Below are 15,206 nucleotides of genomic sequence, written 5' to 3'. Positions count from 1 at the left end.
ACTCTATTCTACTTCTTGTGCATGAACCATTAACCTAAAAATATATATATTGTCATGAAGCATAGGTGCACAACATTCTTCTTCAAGCTCTTCGGACACGCTCATCACATAACGACTCATTTCATCCTTATCATTTGAAACCAAAGAGGAAGCATTTTTGGACAGCTTAATGAACTTTAAGGAGTATTCCTTAACACTCATACCTCTTTGATGAAGGTTTATAAACTACTTTACCTTATATTTCCTTTGCTCCCTTGGGAAAAATCTATCAACAAAAGGCCTATTGACTATCTCCCAAGTCACAGGACCACCTCCTAAATCCCTACTATCCTTTCATTGTTTGTACCATGTCTACACCACATCGTTGAGGTTATAGGAATCAAGCTCGGCCTTTTCACTAGTAATCACCCACATAGCAATAAAATATTATAAACTTCATCAAGGAAGTCTTCGGGGGTCTTCATCAACCTTGGATCCAAAGAACATAGGAGGATTAATCCTCATAAAATCTTTCAAAGGTAGCCATAATACTAGTATGTTGGTTCTGTCGAATTAGAATCTCCCGGTTAGATTGTGTCATAATGGCTTGAGTGGTGATAGATTGGGCCATTTGGAGAAGGGCTGCCCTCGGTTCCCATCCGTTATTGCCGAAGAATTGACCAAAACTTGATCATTTGCAGCAACTTGCTCTTGAGGAGGAACTCGATTGCCTTGGGGAGTATCCCCGGCATTAGCAACCTCCTCTTCCATTTTTCTAGAGGATGTAATTCTTGTGTTCATCTCCTATAACCACAAGAAAGGGACTAGATGCTAAACATAGTGTCAAAACTTTAGAGGCACGACATAGGATTACCAAGAAAAGATAATTTTCTTAATCATCACATAGCATCTCATTCATAATTGTGGCACGCTTCACAACCATGAAAAATACACCATATAAATGTGATTTAGTGAGACATTGACCCTAGGTTATTTAACCTCATGCTATGATATCAAGTTTTTCATGACCGGAGAGCACGCCCAGTCGCGACCGCCGGTGTCGTCCTCATAGAGGACTCAAACAAGCCCTTAGCATTTTTCATAATATATCATTGGTTAAAAATCACAAAAGATTTAAAACTTCTGTAGAAATATATATATATATATATATATTGAGGTACACATAGACCTCTGGCATAGAAGCTTACTTTGGCTTCTCTTTTAGCAATATGATAAACATAGATACGATAGTCTAAAAATTGTCTCACATAATAACCATCTAAGAATACGTGTGTTGGACTTAGCCAATACATTGTCAATATGACATATCGGCCTTACTACAATAGAATCCAAAATAAAGAGTATCTCTTAAAACTACCAAGATCTTCATAAGCTAGAATAACAAAAAGATAGCATCCCCGAACATGAGGACCTACAAACACTTGGAGAAAGAGTTCCAAGATTCTTCAATCGACCTTCTTAATCTTCAATGGTCGTACCCTACATTTGTAGTTATATAAATTAAGGGGTTCGTACACCACATGTACTAAGTATGGGTATATACACTTAGACATTTAAGGACATGCATGAAAAAAGGACCATTTCTTTAGAAAGCATTCTAAGTCATTTGAAAGTCTTTAGTGCACATACAAAACAACATAAACAAGATGAAGATCACAACAACATAAAGCATGACCATAAATAAAGACATATCATCATAAATTATATTAACATTTTCATATTCAATAGTTCATATAAACATAACATACAAAACACTCACCAATAATCCCATCCCAAGACTACAACTATAATGATCATGTGAAGCCCCATAACCCTACATAATCAAGTAAACAAGATAGGATAGAATAAGTAATGCTTTACTTCATACAACTTACATCATAAGTAGTCATCACAACATATAGCATCATAGACCACTAACATGTCCATCATCATAGCCAACATCATATATCATAAGCCTTATGCATTTCATATCATTAAGCTACATTAGAACAATCTCCTACGACTTCCCTTAGAATCAACTTGTGCAATGTCTAGGTAGAGTCTCATACCCCTACCTATACTAAGTAGACTTCTCAAGTCACCCTGGTTGATGTCCATTTTCTTGTCTTTCATTTTTATTTAAAGGAACAATCGCCTCAGCCGAAATTAAATAATGTGAGCTAATTATGGAATCCGATGTCATGAAACCCCCCGAAAGAAGGTGGCCTACTTGCGAAGGTAGAACTAAAACATGAACATAGCATTCTAGGTGGATCCACTAGCTAGTATTCCTATGGAGGCAACATAGTTCAAAAACTAGGAGATATATTAGAGATCCATAGTTCCACATTACATGACAACCTCTATCTCATGAGAGTCATTGTGAACCTACCTTCCAACTTGGGAAGGGATACCTCTGATATCTAGTTCACTCAGTGATAAGCTAAAGTCCCTTTTTAAATTGCTTTTGTGTTATTATTAATCATCAATCCTATCATAGACCATAGAAGAGTAAATATTTGTATAAACATGATCGTAGCTCATTAGGTTGAAGATGAGAAATTCCTTACATCACAACCCTTCATTAGTGATATTAACATATCATAGTAATATTTTGTAAGGAACACAAGAGAAGCATCATCAACCTTGCATTATCATTCCATTACCATGATCTCACATTCCATATATTATATTCATAGGCCATCATATATGCATAGAAACATTATAAAGACTTCAATTGCATAACAACATCCATTATAGGCCAACATCAACATAATGGAGCAATTATGACTTTATAAGACTTACCTATTGCTTCCAAGAATCTTCATCAAGAACTTACACTCAATTCATAACAATCATTCAATAATATAGTGAAATACTCAATAACAAAACCAATCCCAACCACTCTAGTCATACACAAGACAATTCATAGTTAGGTTTAAGAGGAAGGGTTCATTTATGAGTTCATTCATGCAATAGTTCGAACCCCAACATTACATGACATTAAATGAATCATATAACATAATCGAATTCAATTATTTAGGGAGAGAACATGCTTCACACGAAAACCAACAATACCATATAAATTATTCAACAATACATACTTAATTAGACATAGAAAATCATTGTTTTTTATCATTACTCATAAATCTCAAATTAGGAAGAAAACCCGTTTGTAGAGTAAAAACCCTAGGAATAGAATTGTTGGAGATCATCTTTGAAAGGACCTCTTGGGGAAAGGAATCCCAAGAGTGAAAAATACATACCTTATTGATGACTATTCCACGAATTTTGAATGAAAATCTTGAAGTCTTCGTCTTCTTCCTCAAGCTTTTCTTGTTCATCAATGGTTGTTGAAAGAAAGAGTTTTTGAGAGAGATGAGAGTGATTTGTTATTTATTATTTAGAGTGCGTGAAGATGGTTTAAAACTGACCTAGAACCATTATAAAGTCTTCCCGTAAAGTATCCTTCACTTAATTGGGTCTTTTTGTGAAGTTAAATTGACTTAAAAATTGACGCAGACGAATCTGGGAAGTGGTTGTGTGTCGCTGGGCTAATTCCAATTCTTTTTTTTTTTAAATTTGGGTTGAGGAAGTGATCCTTGTGAAGGTCTCGCATTGCGAGGAAAAATTCTCCTAGCTAGTGATGGTTGCACAACGCGCAAGGGACTTCACATTCTTGGCTGTCGCAGCTTGCTCACCAATGTTTGGGTCCTCCTCAAGGACCCTTCGGGTTGTTCTTGGGGAGTCTTTACTAGAATTTGGACCCTTTTTACTATGTTTTACCTATTTAAAGTATTTTTATAAGTTTTGGAAATCATTTGACACACCCAAACCATCACCAAACATGGGGACGTCTACTAGTTCAAATTAGCTAGTTTCCGGACGTCAAGGTCTTTCTTTGTTTGTTAGGGAATGTAACCTTTTCTAATTAAGTTTAATAAATTAATATAGTTCTGGAAAATAATTTTAACCATTATTTAATAGACTAAGCTCTATTCAGAGTCATGGAACTTTCGAAATGTTACAAAAAGTACATGGGGACTATGTATTTTGAAAGTGTTTACAAATATTTGCATATTTAAATAAGAACGGAAAATGATATTTCCAAAGAGCTTTCAGGATAGATTTTAAAAAAGATTAATCGCTTTCTAAATGAAGCAACAGAGAAAACTAAGATTTCCTAGATAGTTTTTGAGATATGTTTTTTAGCACTAATCTCAAATCAGCACAAAGAAGTATGGTTTTTTAAAACATAAGAGCGAGTATACTATTGAGCATTGAATTGCGGACTAGCATGAGTTCAGATAACTCTCTTATCCATAAAACCATGTAGCTATGATAGGTAGACTAGGTTCATACTCTTTAGATGAATCATTTTTATAATAGAATAGTGGATCCACTAAGTTAAGTTAGATCCTATACTGATAGCAATGTTTAGGATGGTCCTTGGTAGAGTGAGGTAAAGTGATGTGTCATCACAATAGCTCTTAAGTAATGGTTGTCGGTTAGAGAAACTCCCACAGAGATATTTGTATTTTTATATACTCAAAAGTGATTGTATATTTTTATATACACAATTATTTGTATTTGTACATACATTTCAGAGTTATATTATATCCTTGCATACTCACAGAGTTGACATCATGTTTTTGAGCAATTTTTTGTATATTGCACTTGATTTTAAATTGTTTTATATTTAATTGAGTCCAGTTATGTTGAGTATTTTGAGTTGAGTATCTTGAGTTGATATGTTCTTCACTGAGTCAAGTATCATATTTTTAAAGTTGAGTATTTAATATTTGAGTTGAGTACCTTATTATTATGTTGAATACATTTGAGTGAGTTTGAAAAGCTATAAGTATGTTTCCTTTTTATTCATGTTTAAAGCTTATGATATGACTTATAATTCCCTTACATGCTCGTACATTCCACGAATTGAGTCATTTGATCTGCATCTTCTTATAATGCAGACACAGGCATTCAAAATCATCAACAAGAGCTTTTCAGTTAGCTATGGGGTGCCTTCTTATTTTCGAAGGATTTCATTTACTTTTCAGTTTAGTCAGGATGTCGTGGGTCATGTCCCGACTTCCATCTTTATCAGTTAGAGGAATCATATATAGTCAGTATAGTTGAGAGCACACCTTAGTTGTGATGTGGCGTACTTGACCTCTCGAAGGTCTTATACTAGCCACTTGGCTTCATTATATAGTATCATGCAAAAATAGAGGAATTAAAAATTATTTCTTTCAACGTAAATGAAAATCTTTTCATAGCTATGGAAGTCTTTCTAACATATGTCTCAAAACCATCTATGTAATATAATAGTAACAATGTCTTTGGAAATAGCCCACAAAAGTCTAAAACAAAGTAAATGTGTCACAACTGGAATCTAGACCCAAGAGGAGACCGGCATCGTTGACCTCTTATAGGTCACAAACAAGCCTACTTACGTCATCCTTACTTTACATAGGTTAATTTTAGGGGAAAATTTGAAAATTTTTATTCTTTAAACATACTTTCTAAACATTTTAACATTTCATAATCGTTCATCATCAACCATCTAACATTACAGAGATAAGCAACTGAAAGAAATAGTTCATTAAGTCTTAATTGTATAGTTGCCAAAATGGCTCAACAGTAAAACTACACTAGAATGTAAAATAGTAGCATCCTCAAAAGCATGAGGGCCTACCAAACTCCGGATGAATGCTGACGTCCGGATAGCTACAACAATGATCATGTAGCTCTATCCCCAACCTGTGTCTGCACCTAAAATAGTATAGACGTACAGGGTTAGTACATACTTGTACTAAGTATGGGTATATGCAAGCACACACCAAGGACATACATGAGAAAGAATGTCTCTCCCCTAACGACATGATTTTGGAAGTCAAGTCAATAGACTTGCAAAATTGAGATAAGGAAAGTTAATGAACTTTCTAAATTGAGTTAGGAAGGTCATTCCGTGAGAGTAATATGCATCATTATAGATATCGCATTGCACACAACACAAAACATCTTCATATAGCACATAACGTATAACACATAGCTTCTTTCATATCATTCATTCATATGCCATGAGACCTTGGAATCATGGACTTGACATTAAGACTTTTCAAATTGAGGGCTTAACATATGGGACCTCAACTAGGGAGTTTTCATTAGGAAACACAGAGTCTGTTTCATCCATTCATACGTACTTTATTTCATTTCGTTCATAAGCTACTGTGAACACCAACTATACCTTAGATGTAGTTTAAGACTTTTATCGGGTTTGTTGTGCAATGATCAGGAAAAACCTAATGTCATTACCTGAGGCTAGCTCACCGCTTGATTATCCTATCCTAACACCTTTGGTATCATTCATTTCTTTGTAGCTTCATTTGAGGCTGGCCTCATTCATTCATTGGGAACTTTAACTTTAACCGACATAAATCATGTGAGAATCATGAAATCCAGTGTCTCCCCCATATCAAAAAGAGGTGGAAGCACCGGCCAAAAGTGACTCAATAACATGCTAGCATATATAGGAATTTAACCCCGCCAGATATATATATTGGCAGTATAGGTTCAAAGACTAGGATATGTATGGAGACCCATACATAGCAAGCCATACAGTCTTATCTCATTTGATTTATGTGAACCTTTGCCCTTCCCAAAAGAAGGCATCACCGCTCATAGCTAGCCTATCGGTGCTCAGTATAAAGTTCCATTACATTCAACTCATACGTCATGGAAGTTGGCTTCTAGTATGAGGACAGCATAGCTAATTAGATGATTTCTTATCTCATAATTATTATTAAGTGTGTTAAACTCAATACTTTCATTAGAGTGTTCATAGAGACTGGTCTCTTCATTATGTTACACTCTCATTGGTGAGTACACTCTCATTGGTGAGTACGTATTGGTAACAGTTACTTAGGCTCATTTGATATTGCTCTCATCATATACATTAGACTCATATCATGTTGTTACCACATTATTCATTATTAGCACCTTTGCTTTTGATAGTTTCTCACCTCTTATTACGTGAATGTTCATTTCATCATTTCATAGTTCATCTCATTATATGCCATTGCACTTGGTTATTTAGTGTATCTTACACTCATACTTAACGCTCTTAGGGTTCATTATTTCATTACGTACATTTTAGGTTCACTACTTTAGAATGTATGTTAGACTTATGTGTCTGTACATACAAGCGATGGGGCTTCATTCATAGTTCGTTAAGTGATTCTTACTTTCCTAAGATTATGTAGTACAAGAATTATGTATCTTGTATATATGCCAAGATCTTGATTTTTTATTTAAGTAGATGGCATTAATCTTGGATATTTTACTCACGTTTGACTTATGTATCAATACGGATGTTTGGGCAAGGGAACCCGAATCTTGAATCACTTGGATATCATTTATACTTTTCATTGATGTTATTTCTAATATTCATAACATTAGAACTCTAAATTAAATCGCAACATTAACAATGAAGGAAAGATTTTCTATTAAATTTTACACTTAATTTAGCCGAGGGATTGTGGGTTTGAACCCCCACAACCTCTTTTTATTTTTCATTAATAATACATTACTTATTTTCACCTAAAACAAGAGGTTGTAGGTTCAAATCCCCACAGCCTCTTTGATTTTTCTTTTAATTTCGATCTGGAGGCTGTGAGGTGGTGGGTGAACCCTTACAATCTCGCTATCTTTATTTTATTTAAATGGGAGAGAGGCAATGAGGTTGTGGAATCGAACCCCCACAGCTTCACTTTATTTCCTAATTAATTTTGCTTTTTTATTCAGCCTTGAGGACGTGAGTCGGTTCCCACGCCTCGCGTTTTTTTGTCCTTATTTTGTTTTCTTTCGCGCATACTTGGAGGTCGTGGGTTTTCGAATCCCACGCCTCCCATTATATGTTTAACTAATTTTCTCCTCCTTCTCCCCACAGATCGCAAGCTTGATTCCCCCCAGTCACATTTTTTTTTTCCTTTGAGGCAAAATCAATAGCTAGGATCGAATCCCCCAGCCCCCCTTTTTTTTTCTTTGCCTCGCGAAACCAGTAGCTAAGGGATTCAATTCCCCTTAGCTCCTTCACATTTTTCTTTCATTTTCAGCCCTCTAAAAATGTGAGGTTTTGGGTTCAATTACCAATGACCTCACTTATTTAATTTTCCCTTCTAAAACCCAGATTTCAACCTTATTATAGAGTACCCAAATCTGGAAAATTCTTATCATTATTCAACTCATTTTTTAGTCACATTGTTCATAAGTTAGTTGTCTAAAAGATGGTTATTTTAATCCACTATATTTAATGGTAATGAACATCACATTATACGCACATTGCAAACATAAAATACACAAGAAATGCATGATTTATACAACCCCAAAACAGTGGCCAAAGCCACTACCCACATGTACACACACACACACACCAACTTTTCGATCACACTTTGAATATCATTTTCGTAATTTACTTCACATAAACATGTTCACATTTAATATAAATACATCATTCATGACTAAATCTAGAAGCACAACATACCCATCCTACGAATTAGTTTGGGAGCAAAGGACAAGGACATACAAAGGGGAATAATCTTAGTTTTCAAGACCTTGAGAATCGTTTGAAGGAAAATACTCTTGGAGAAAGAATTTCATGATAAAAACCCATAACTTTTGATGTTGTTAAAGTGTGAAGCTGCTTCCCAGAAACTCCTCCAAACCATGCCCAATTCTCCTCAACGTACACACCACTCGACAAACAACCTCCCTTTGCTTTGACGTTTTTGATTACCTTGCTTTTCTTAAAACTTTTCATGTGTTTATCAAGTGTGAAGAACAATTGTTACTAAACTGTTCTTGAGCTTTCTTGTTAGTCAGAGCGTGAGAGAATGAGATTCGATAGATGTGAAAGAGAGTTGAGAAACGTGACGGAGAGAGTTATTAAGATTAGTAGACTAATTCAAGACTTAGTCAAAATAGGATTTAATTAAATTAATACAAAAATCATATTTATGTTAATTTATACGTGAAAGTACAATTTTACCCTTATTAAGTAGATTTTAATTGAGGATTAAATCATCAATTCCTTGCTCCTAGTGGGGCTCGAACCCGAGTGGCACCCCATTTGCAAAATGGGTAACTTCGGGTCACCCCAATCCAAATTTCTATTTTAATTAAATTAATTAATTAATTTATTAATTCCTCAGGGTAATTACAATATTACCCTTGGCATGGAAAAGACCATTTTACCCCTGGATCCTCATAACTTATAATTTCCTCTTTTAAGTCCCGTAAAGACTCCTTCGATTAAATCTTCATTTTCGCGAGCCTTACATGGTTGGTTCCAACCAATCCAAGCTCAAATAACTCCCCAAGTTAGTTGAATTTGTCGTAGTAATGGTTCTAAGGTCTGGTTCTACGTGTATCAATTCATGTGAACCTTGGTTTAATCACAAGCATTCTTGACACCCTAAGTCTTGATCCTATTAATTATTAGGGTCGTTACATTAGTCCTCCCTTAGGAACATTCTTCCCCGAATGACACTAGCACTTCACATCGTAATTCCTGTCAGAATCATAATAAAATCACTATGCATAGTCAATCAATAGCAACAAAATATTGAGAGATAAGGAAACATAGGCTTAAGAGTAGGAAGTCAACCTCAAGAGCTGAAAAGATGAGGGTAGAGGGATCTCATGTCGGCCTCAGCCTACCACGTAGCACCCTCAACAAGATGGTTTCTCCATAATACCTTCACTGTGGCAATCTCCTTGTTCCTCAGCCGCTTGACATGTCTATCTCAAATCTCAACAGGTACCTCTTCATAAGACAAGTCTTCACCAACCCCCAAATGTTCAATAGGTAGGGTTGATGTTGGATCACCTAGTCACTTCTTCAACATAGAGACATGAAAGATTTGATGAACAGAAGCTAGCTTCGCAGGCAATGCTAACTCATAGGCCACCTCACCCACACGCTATAGGATCTCATATGGACCAACATACCACAGACTCAGCTTCCCTTTTCTAACAAATTTCATCACCCCTTTCATAGGTGATATTTTCAAGTAAACCTGGTCACCAACATCAAACTCTTAGGGTCGTTTTCTGTTATCAACATATGACTTCTACCGACAATAAGCAGTATTCAACCTATCCCTAATCACTCTTACCTTCTCTAAGGCCTCATGAATAATCTCCGGACCCAAAATAGATGACTCTCCAACCTTGAACCACCCAACAGGAGATCTACACCTCCTACCATAAAGTGACTCAAACGGAATCCCAATGCTGGAGTGATAGCTATTATTATACGAGAACTCTATCAAAGACAGATGGTCATCTAAGTTACCTCTAAAGTCGATTACACAAGCTCTCAACATATCCTCCAATGTATGAATGGTGCGCTCTTCCTGCCCATCTGTTTAAGGGTGAAAGGCAGTGCTAAGATTCACCTGCGTGCCCAAGCTCCTCTAGAAAGATCTCCAAAAATGTAAAGTAAACTAAGCTCCTCTATCTGAAATAATAGACAAGGGAATCCCATGCCATGTCGTAATCTCATCAATGTAGAGTCTCGCATAATCCTCTGCTCTGTAAGTAGACTTTACAGAGATAAAGTGGGCAGACTTATTCAATCTGTCCACAATAACCCATATAGAGTCATGTTGCTTCCTAGTCCTCCGAATACCAACCACGAAGTCCATATTAATGGCCTCCTGGCTTAAGATGCTCTTTCTTAACCTCCTGACAATTAGAACACTTAGCCACATATTCTACAATGTCCTTCTTCATTCCATCCCACCAATAAATCTGCTTAAGATAATGATACATTTTTGTTGAACCTTGATGTATGAAATATTTGGAACCATGGGCCTCTACCACAATCCTGGTCCGCAAATCATCAACATCTGGTACACACAGCCTATACTAGTATTTAAGTATGCCATCACCTCCCAAAGTGAAAGACTCGTTCATTTTTAACAACACTAAGTCCTTCAGCTCCAGCAACACAGGATCAAGATGCTGAACCTTCTTGACTTCAACTACCATGGATGATTCAAAACTAGGATGAGCTAAAACACCCCAACTAGTAGAGTCAACCAATCGCACACCCAGTCTGGCAAGTTTGTGTACCTCTCTCACCAGCTCCTTCTTCTCATCCTCAACGTGGGTTGTACAACCCATTCTTATCCTGCTCAAAGAATCAGCTACAACATTAGCCTTACCTAGATGGTAGTGCATATTCATGTCATAATCCTTCAACGGCTCCAACCATCTTCTATGACGTGCATTCAAATCCCTCTATGTGAACAAATACAGGAGACTCTTATGGTCTGTGAACATAGCCACGTGCACTCAATATAGATAATGTCACCACAGTTTCAGCTCAAACACCACAACTGCCAAATCCAAGTCATGAGTGGGATAATGCTTCTCATGAACCTTGAGTTGTCTTGAAGCATAGGCTATTACCTTACCAGCCTGCAAAAAAACACAACCCAAACCAACCCTAGAAGCATCACAATAAACCGTGTAATTCTCACCACACATAGGTAGAGTAAGCACCGGGGCTGAAGTGAGTCTGTCCTTCAGCTCCTGGAAACTCTTCTCACAAGTCTTCATCTATTCAAACTTGCATTTCTTCTTAGTCAGAGTTGTCAATGGGGCAGCAATAGAAGAAAAGCCCTCCACAAACCTGCTATAGTAACCAGCCAATCCCAAAAAGCTACGAATGTCAGTGAGAGTAAGAGATTTTGGCCAGTTCTTAACAGCTTCAGTTTTCCTGGGGTCCACCTCTACACCTTGATCGGACACAACATGACCTAGGAAGGTCACTGATCTCAGCCAGAATTCACACTTGCTGAATTTGGCATACAACTTATGATGTTTAAGTACCTGCAAGGTTAGTCTCAAATGTTGTTCATGATCTTCCTTGGTCTTAGAGTAGATGAGAATGTCATCGATGAATACTATGATGAAAGAGTCAAGGTATTCATGGAAAACTCGGTTCATGAGATCCATAAATGCAGAAGGTACATTCATGAAACCAAATGACATAACCAAGAACTAATAATGACCATAACGGGTGCGAAAGGCTTTATTTGGGACATCTCTATCCCTAACCGTAAGTTGATGATACCCTAAACAAAGATCAATCTTAGAGAAGAAACTAGACCCTTGGAGCTGATAAAACAAATCATCCATTCTGGGGAGTGGATACTTATTCTTTATATTGACATTGTTGAGCTGCCGATAATCGATACACATTTTAAGGGTCCCATTTTTCTTCTTTATAAACAAGACTGGAGTGCCCCACGGGGATATGCTCGGCTGAATGAAACCCTTATCAGTGAGATCTTTTAACTGCAGCTCCAAGTCTTCGAGTTCTGCGGGATCCATTCTATAAAGAGGAATCGAGATTGGTTTAGTATCGGGGTCCAAGTCAATACCAAAGTCAATCTCTCGAAGGGGAGGGACTTCGGGCAAATCTTTAGGAAACAGATCTAGGAACTCATTCACTACAGGCACTGAGTCTATGAAAGAAATGTCATGATCTAAATCATTAACACTCACAAGATGTCATAGTAACCCCTTGGACATAATTTTATTGGCCTTAAGATTTGAAATCAAGGGATTAGGATGACTATAATTGTACCCCTCCCAGACTAACTCTTCTTCATCAGGGAAGTGAAATATCACCACTCTACTAAGACAGTCCAAGCAAGCATAACAACTGTGAAGCTAGTCCATGCCAAGAATAATATCAAAATCATGCATGGGTAACTCAATCAAGTTTGCACACATAGTCTTACCACTTACAACTATTGGTCAATCCTTGTATACCCTATCCGTTCTTACATTTTCACCTAAAGGCATACTAACCACTATAGTATCATGTAGAACTTCAGGTACTATTTCAAAAGTAAGGGAAAGAAGTCACAAAGGAAAGCGTAAACCCTGATCAAGTAGAGTATACACATAAGTTGAGAATACTTGCAGCATACCTGTGACCACATCAGCGGACTTCTCCTGCTCCTCCCTTCCCTTCAGGGCATAGAATCTATTTCGCTTGGGAGGCTCGGCTGTTGTTGCATTCTGTGGGTTAGGCCTACGCTTAGAATTGCCTCCAGCCTGACCTCTGTTGTGCAGACAGTTTCTGACCATGTGTCCACTCACACCACAACTGTAGCAGGCATTAGTGCCCTGTCTGCACTCTCCACTGTGAGCTCGGCCACACTTAACATAAATCTTCTTAAAACGTTGCATTCACCTCCTTTGCCCCTCTTGGATTCAGGTCTGCCTCCTCTAGGTTTTGTACTCCTCTGAAAGTTAGAATTCCCAGAACTCTGTTGCCCCTTCTTGAACTTTGGCTGCTCACGGACGCCAAAGTTATTTTTGTGGCCACCATGACAGGGACCTCCCTGATCTGGAGGCCTAGGCCTCCTAACATCATGAACACCTCTCTTTTTTAGGCTGTCCTTTACCTGCTGGACTTGCACCATCAACCTGGAAAGATCTATGTTATTATGGAGCATCGCAGATCGCCACTCCTTCTTCAAGTCTCCATTGATTCCTGTGAGGAACCTCCTCATCTCATCCCTGCTGTTAGAAACTAGGGAAGTAGCATACCTGGATGATTTCAACGAAGCTTTGTATTCTCCTCGTTCTTGCTATTAAATACTAGGGAAAGTAACATACCTTGATATCTTAACAAACTTCAGGGAATACTCCTTGACTATCATTGAGCCTTGCTTAAGGTTGGTGAACTCTTCAACCTTGGCCTCCCTCATCTCTCTGGGGAAGAATCTATTCAGAAATGTTGTCTTGAACAGCTCCCATGTGACTGGCACTCCACCTAAGACACGACTATCTTGCCACATCTTGCACCAAATCTGTGCAACATCCTTGAGTTGATAGGAAGTTAGCTCCGCCTTGTCAATATCAGTGGCTCCCATAGCCACCAAAATCTTAGGCACATCGTCTACAAACTCTTGAGGATCCTTTAATGTCTTAGACCCTGTGAATATAGAAGGATCCATCCTCGCAAAATCTCGCAGTCTATCAGCCATGCTTCGAACCAGTGGGTTCTCCCTCTGAAAATCCTGCCGGTTGACTTGGGCAGTCATAGCCTGAGCATGCATCACGATGGCTTGTGCCATCTGGGCTAGAGATGCCCCCACCTCAGCATCAATCAACCCAGCGGGAGCCTGGGGTGGATTCTGATTACCTCTAGCAGTTGCTCCTCCCCTCCTCTGATCCTTAGTTCTCCAAGTGTTCATTCTCTAAAAATCAACAGGGATTGAGGTTAGACACACTCATAACACCAAGAACTCATACATTAGGAAAAGCACAATAAGATCAAAAGAAGGGAAACTTTTCCTACGCATCATGCAATCTCTAATCAAGGATAGTGGTGCACTTCACTACCATGACTTAGAAACTACTCAATGTGGTTGATGTGAACTCATTTTTCTTGGAATTTAACCTAGTGCTCTAATACCAACTTTGTCACGATTTGAATCTAGACCCCAGACAAGACCGGCGTCGTTGACTTCTCAGAGGTCGCAAACAAGCCTACTTATGTCATTCTTACTTTACATAGGTTAATTTTAGAGGAAAATTTGAAACTTTAGATTCTTTAAACATACTTGCTAAACATTCTTAACATTTCATAATCGTTCATCATCAATCATCTTACATTAAAGAGATAAGCAACTGAAAGAAATAGTTCATTAAGTCTTAATTGTATAATTGCCAAAATGGCACCAATACAAAGTCTGAATCAAAACAGGAAAGAAAAGCTAGTGGAATATGATCCACTAGCTCAACTCTAAAACTATGCTAGAATATAAAATAGTAGCATCCTCATAAGAATGAGGACCTACCAAACTCTGGATGAATGCGGACGTCCGAATAGTTGCAACAATGATCCTGTAGCTCTATTTCCCACCTGTGCCTGCACTTAAAATAGTATAGATGTATACGGTTAGTACACACTTGTAATAAGTATGTGAATATGCAAGCACACACCAAAGACATGCATGACAAAGAATTGCTCTTTCCTAACGACATGATTTTTGGAAGTCAAGTCGGTAGACTTTCCCAATTGAGATTAGGAAAAATAGTGAACTTTCCAAATTGAGTTAGGAAGGTCATGTTATGAGTGTAACATGCATCATTATAAATATCGTATTGCACACAACACATAACATCTTCATATA

The 15,206-nt window shown here is 37.6% G+C and overlaps 2 protein-coding genes across 2 annotated transcripts; both read right to left on the bottom strand.

The window, feature by feature from the left end:
• Positions 1–576: 576 nt before the first annotated feature.
• On the bottom strand, positions 577–11,607 carry LOC138348089 (uncharacterized). Its single transcript, XM_069296698.1, has 4 exons — positions 11,458–11,607; positions 10,935–11,286; positions 10,158–10,405; positions 577–783 (listed from the first exon to the last, which is right to left on the bottom strand). The coding sequence occupies exons 1-4, from the start codon at positions 11,605–11,607 to the stop codon at positions 577–579; spliced, it is 957 nt and encodes a 318-aa protein (XP_069152799.1).
• A 1,550-nt stretch (positions 11,608–13,157) lies between these two features.
• LOC138348088 (uncharacterized) lies at positions 13,158–14,264 on the bottom strand. The gene is made up of 2 exons (XM_069296697.1): positions 13,684–14,264; positions 13,158–13,614 (listed from the first exon to the last, which is right to left on the bottom strand). Exons 1-2 carry the CDS (start codon positions 14,262–14,264, stop codon positions 13,158–13,160), a joined length of 1,038 nt encoding a protein of 345 aa, XP_069152798.1.
• Positions 14,265–15,206: the final 942 nt, after the last annotated feature.

Source organism: Solanum lycopersicum, chromosome 4 (genome assembly GCF_036512215.1).
Source record: "Solanum lycopersicum chromosome 4, SLM_r2.1".
Taxonomy (NCBI): Eukaryota; Viridiplantae; Streptophyta; class Magnoliopsida; order Solanales; family Solanaceae; genus Solanum; species Solanum lycopersicum.
The sequence above is the reverse complement of the archived record's forward strand: the minus strand, read 5'-3'. Positions and strand labels throughout refer to the sequence as shown.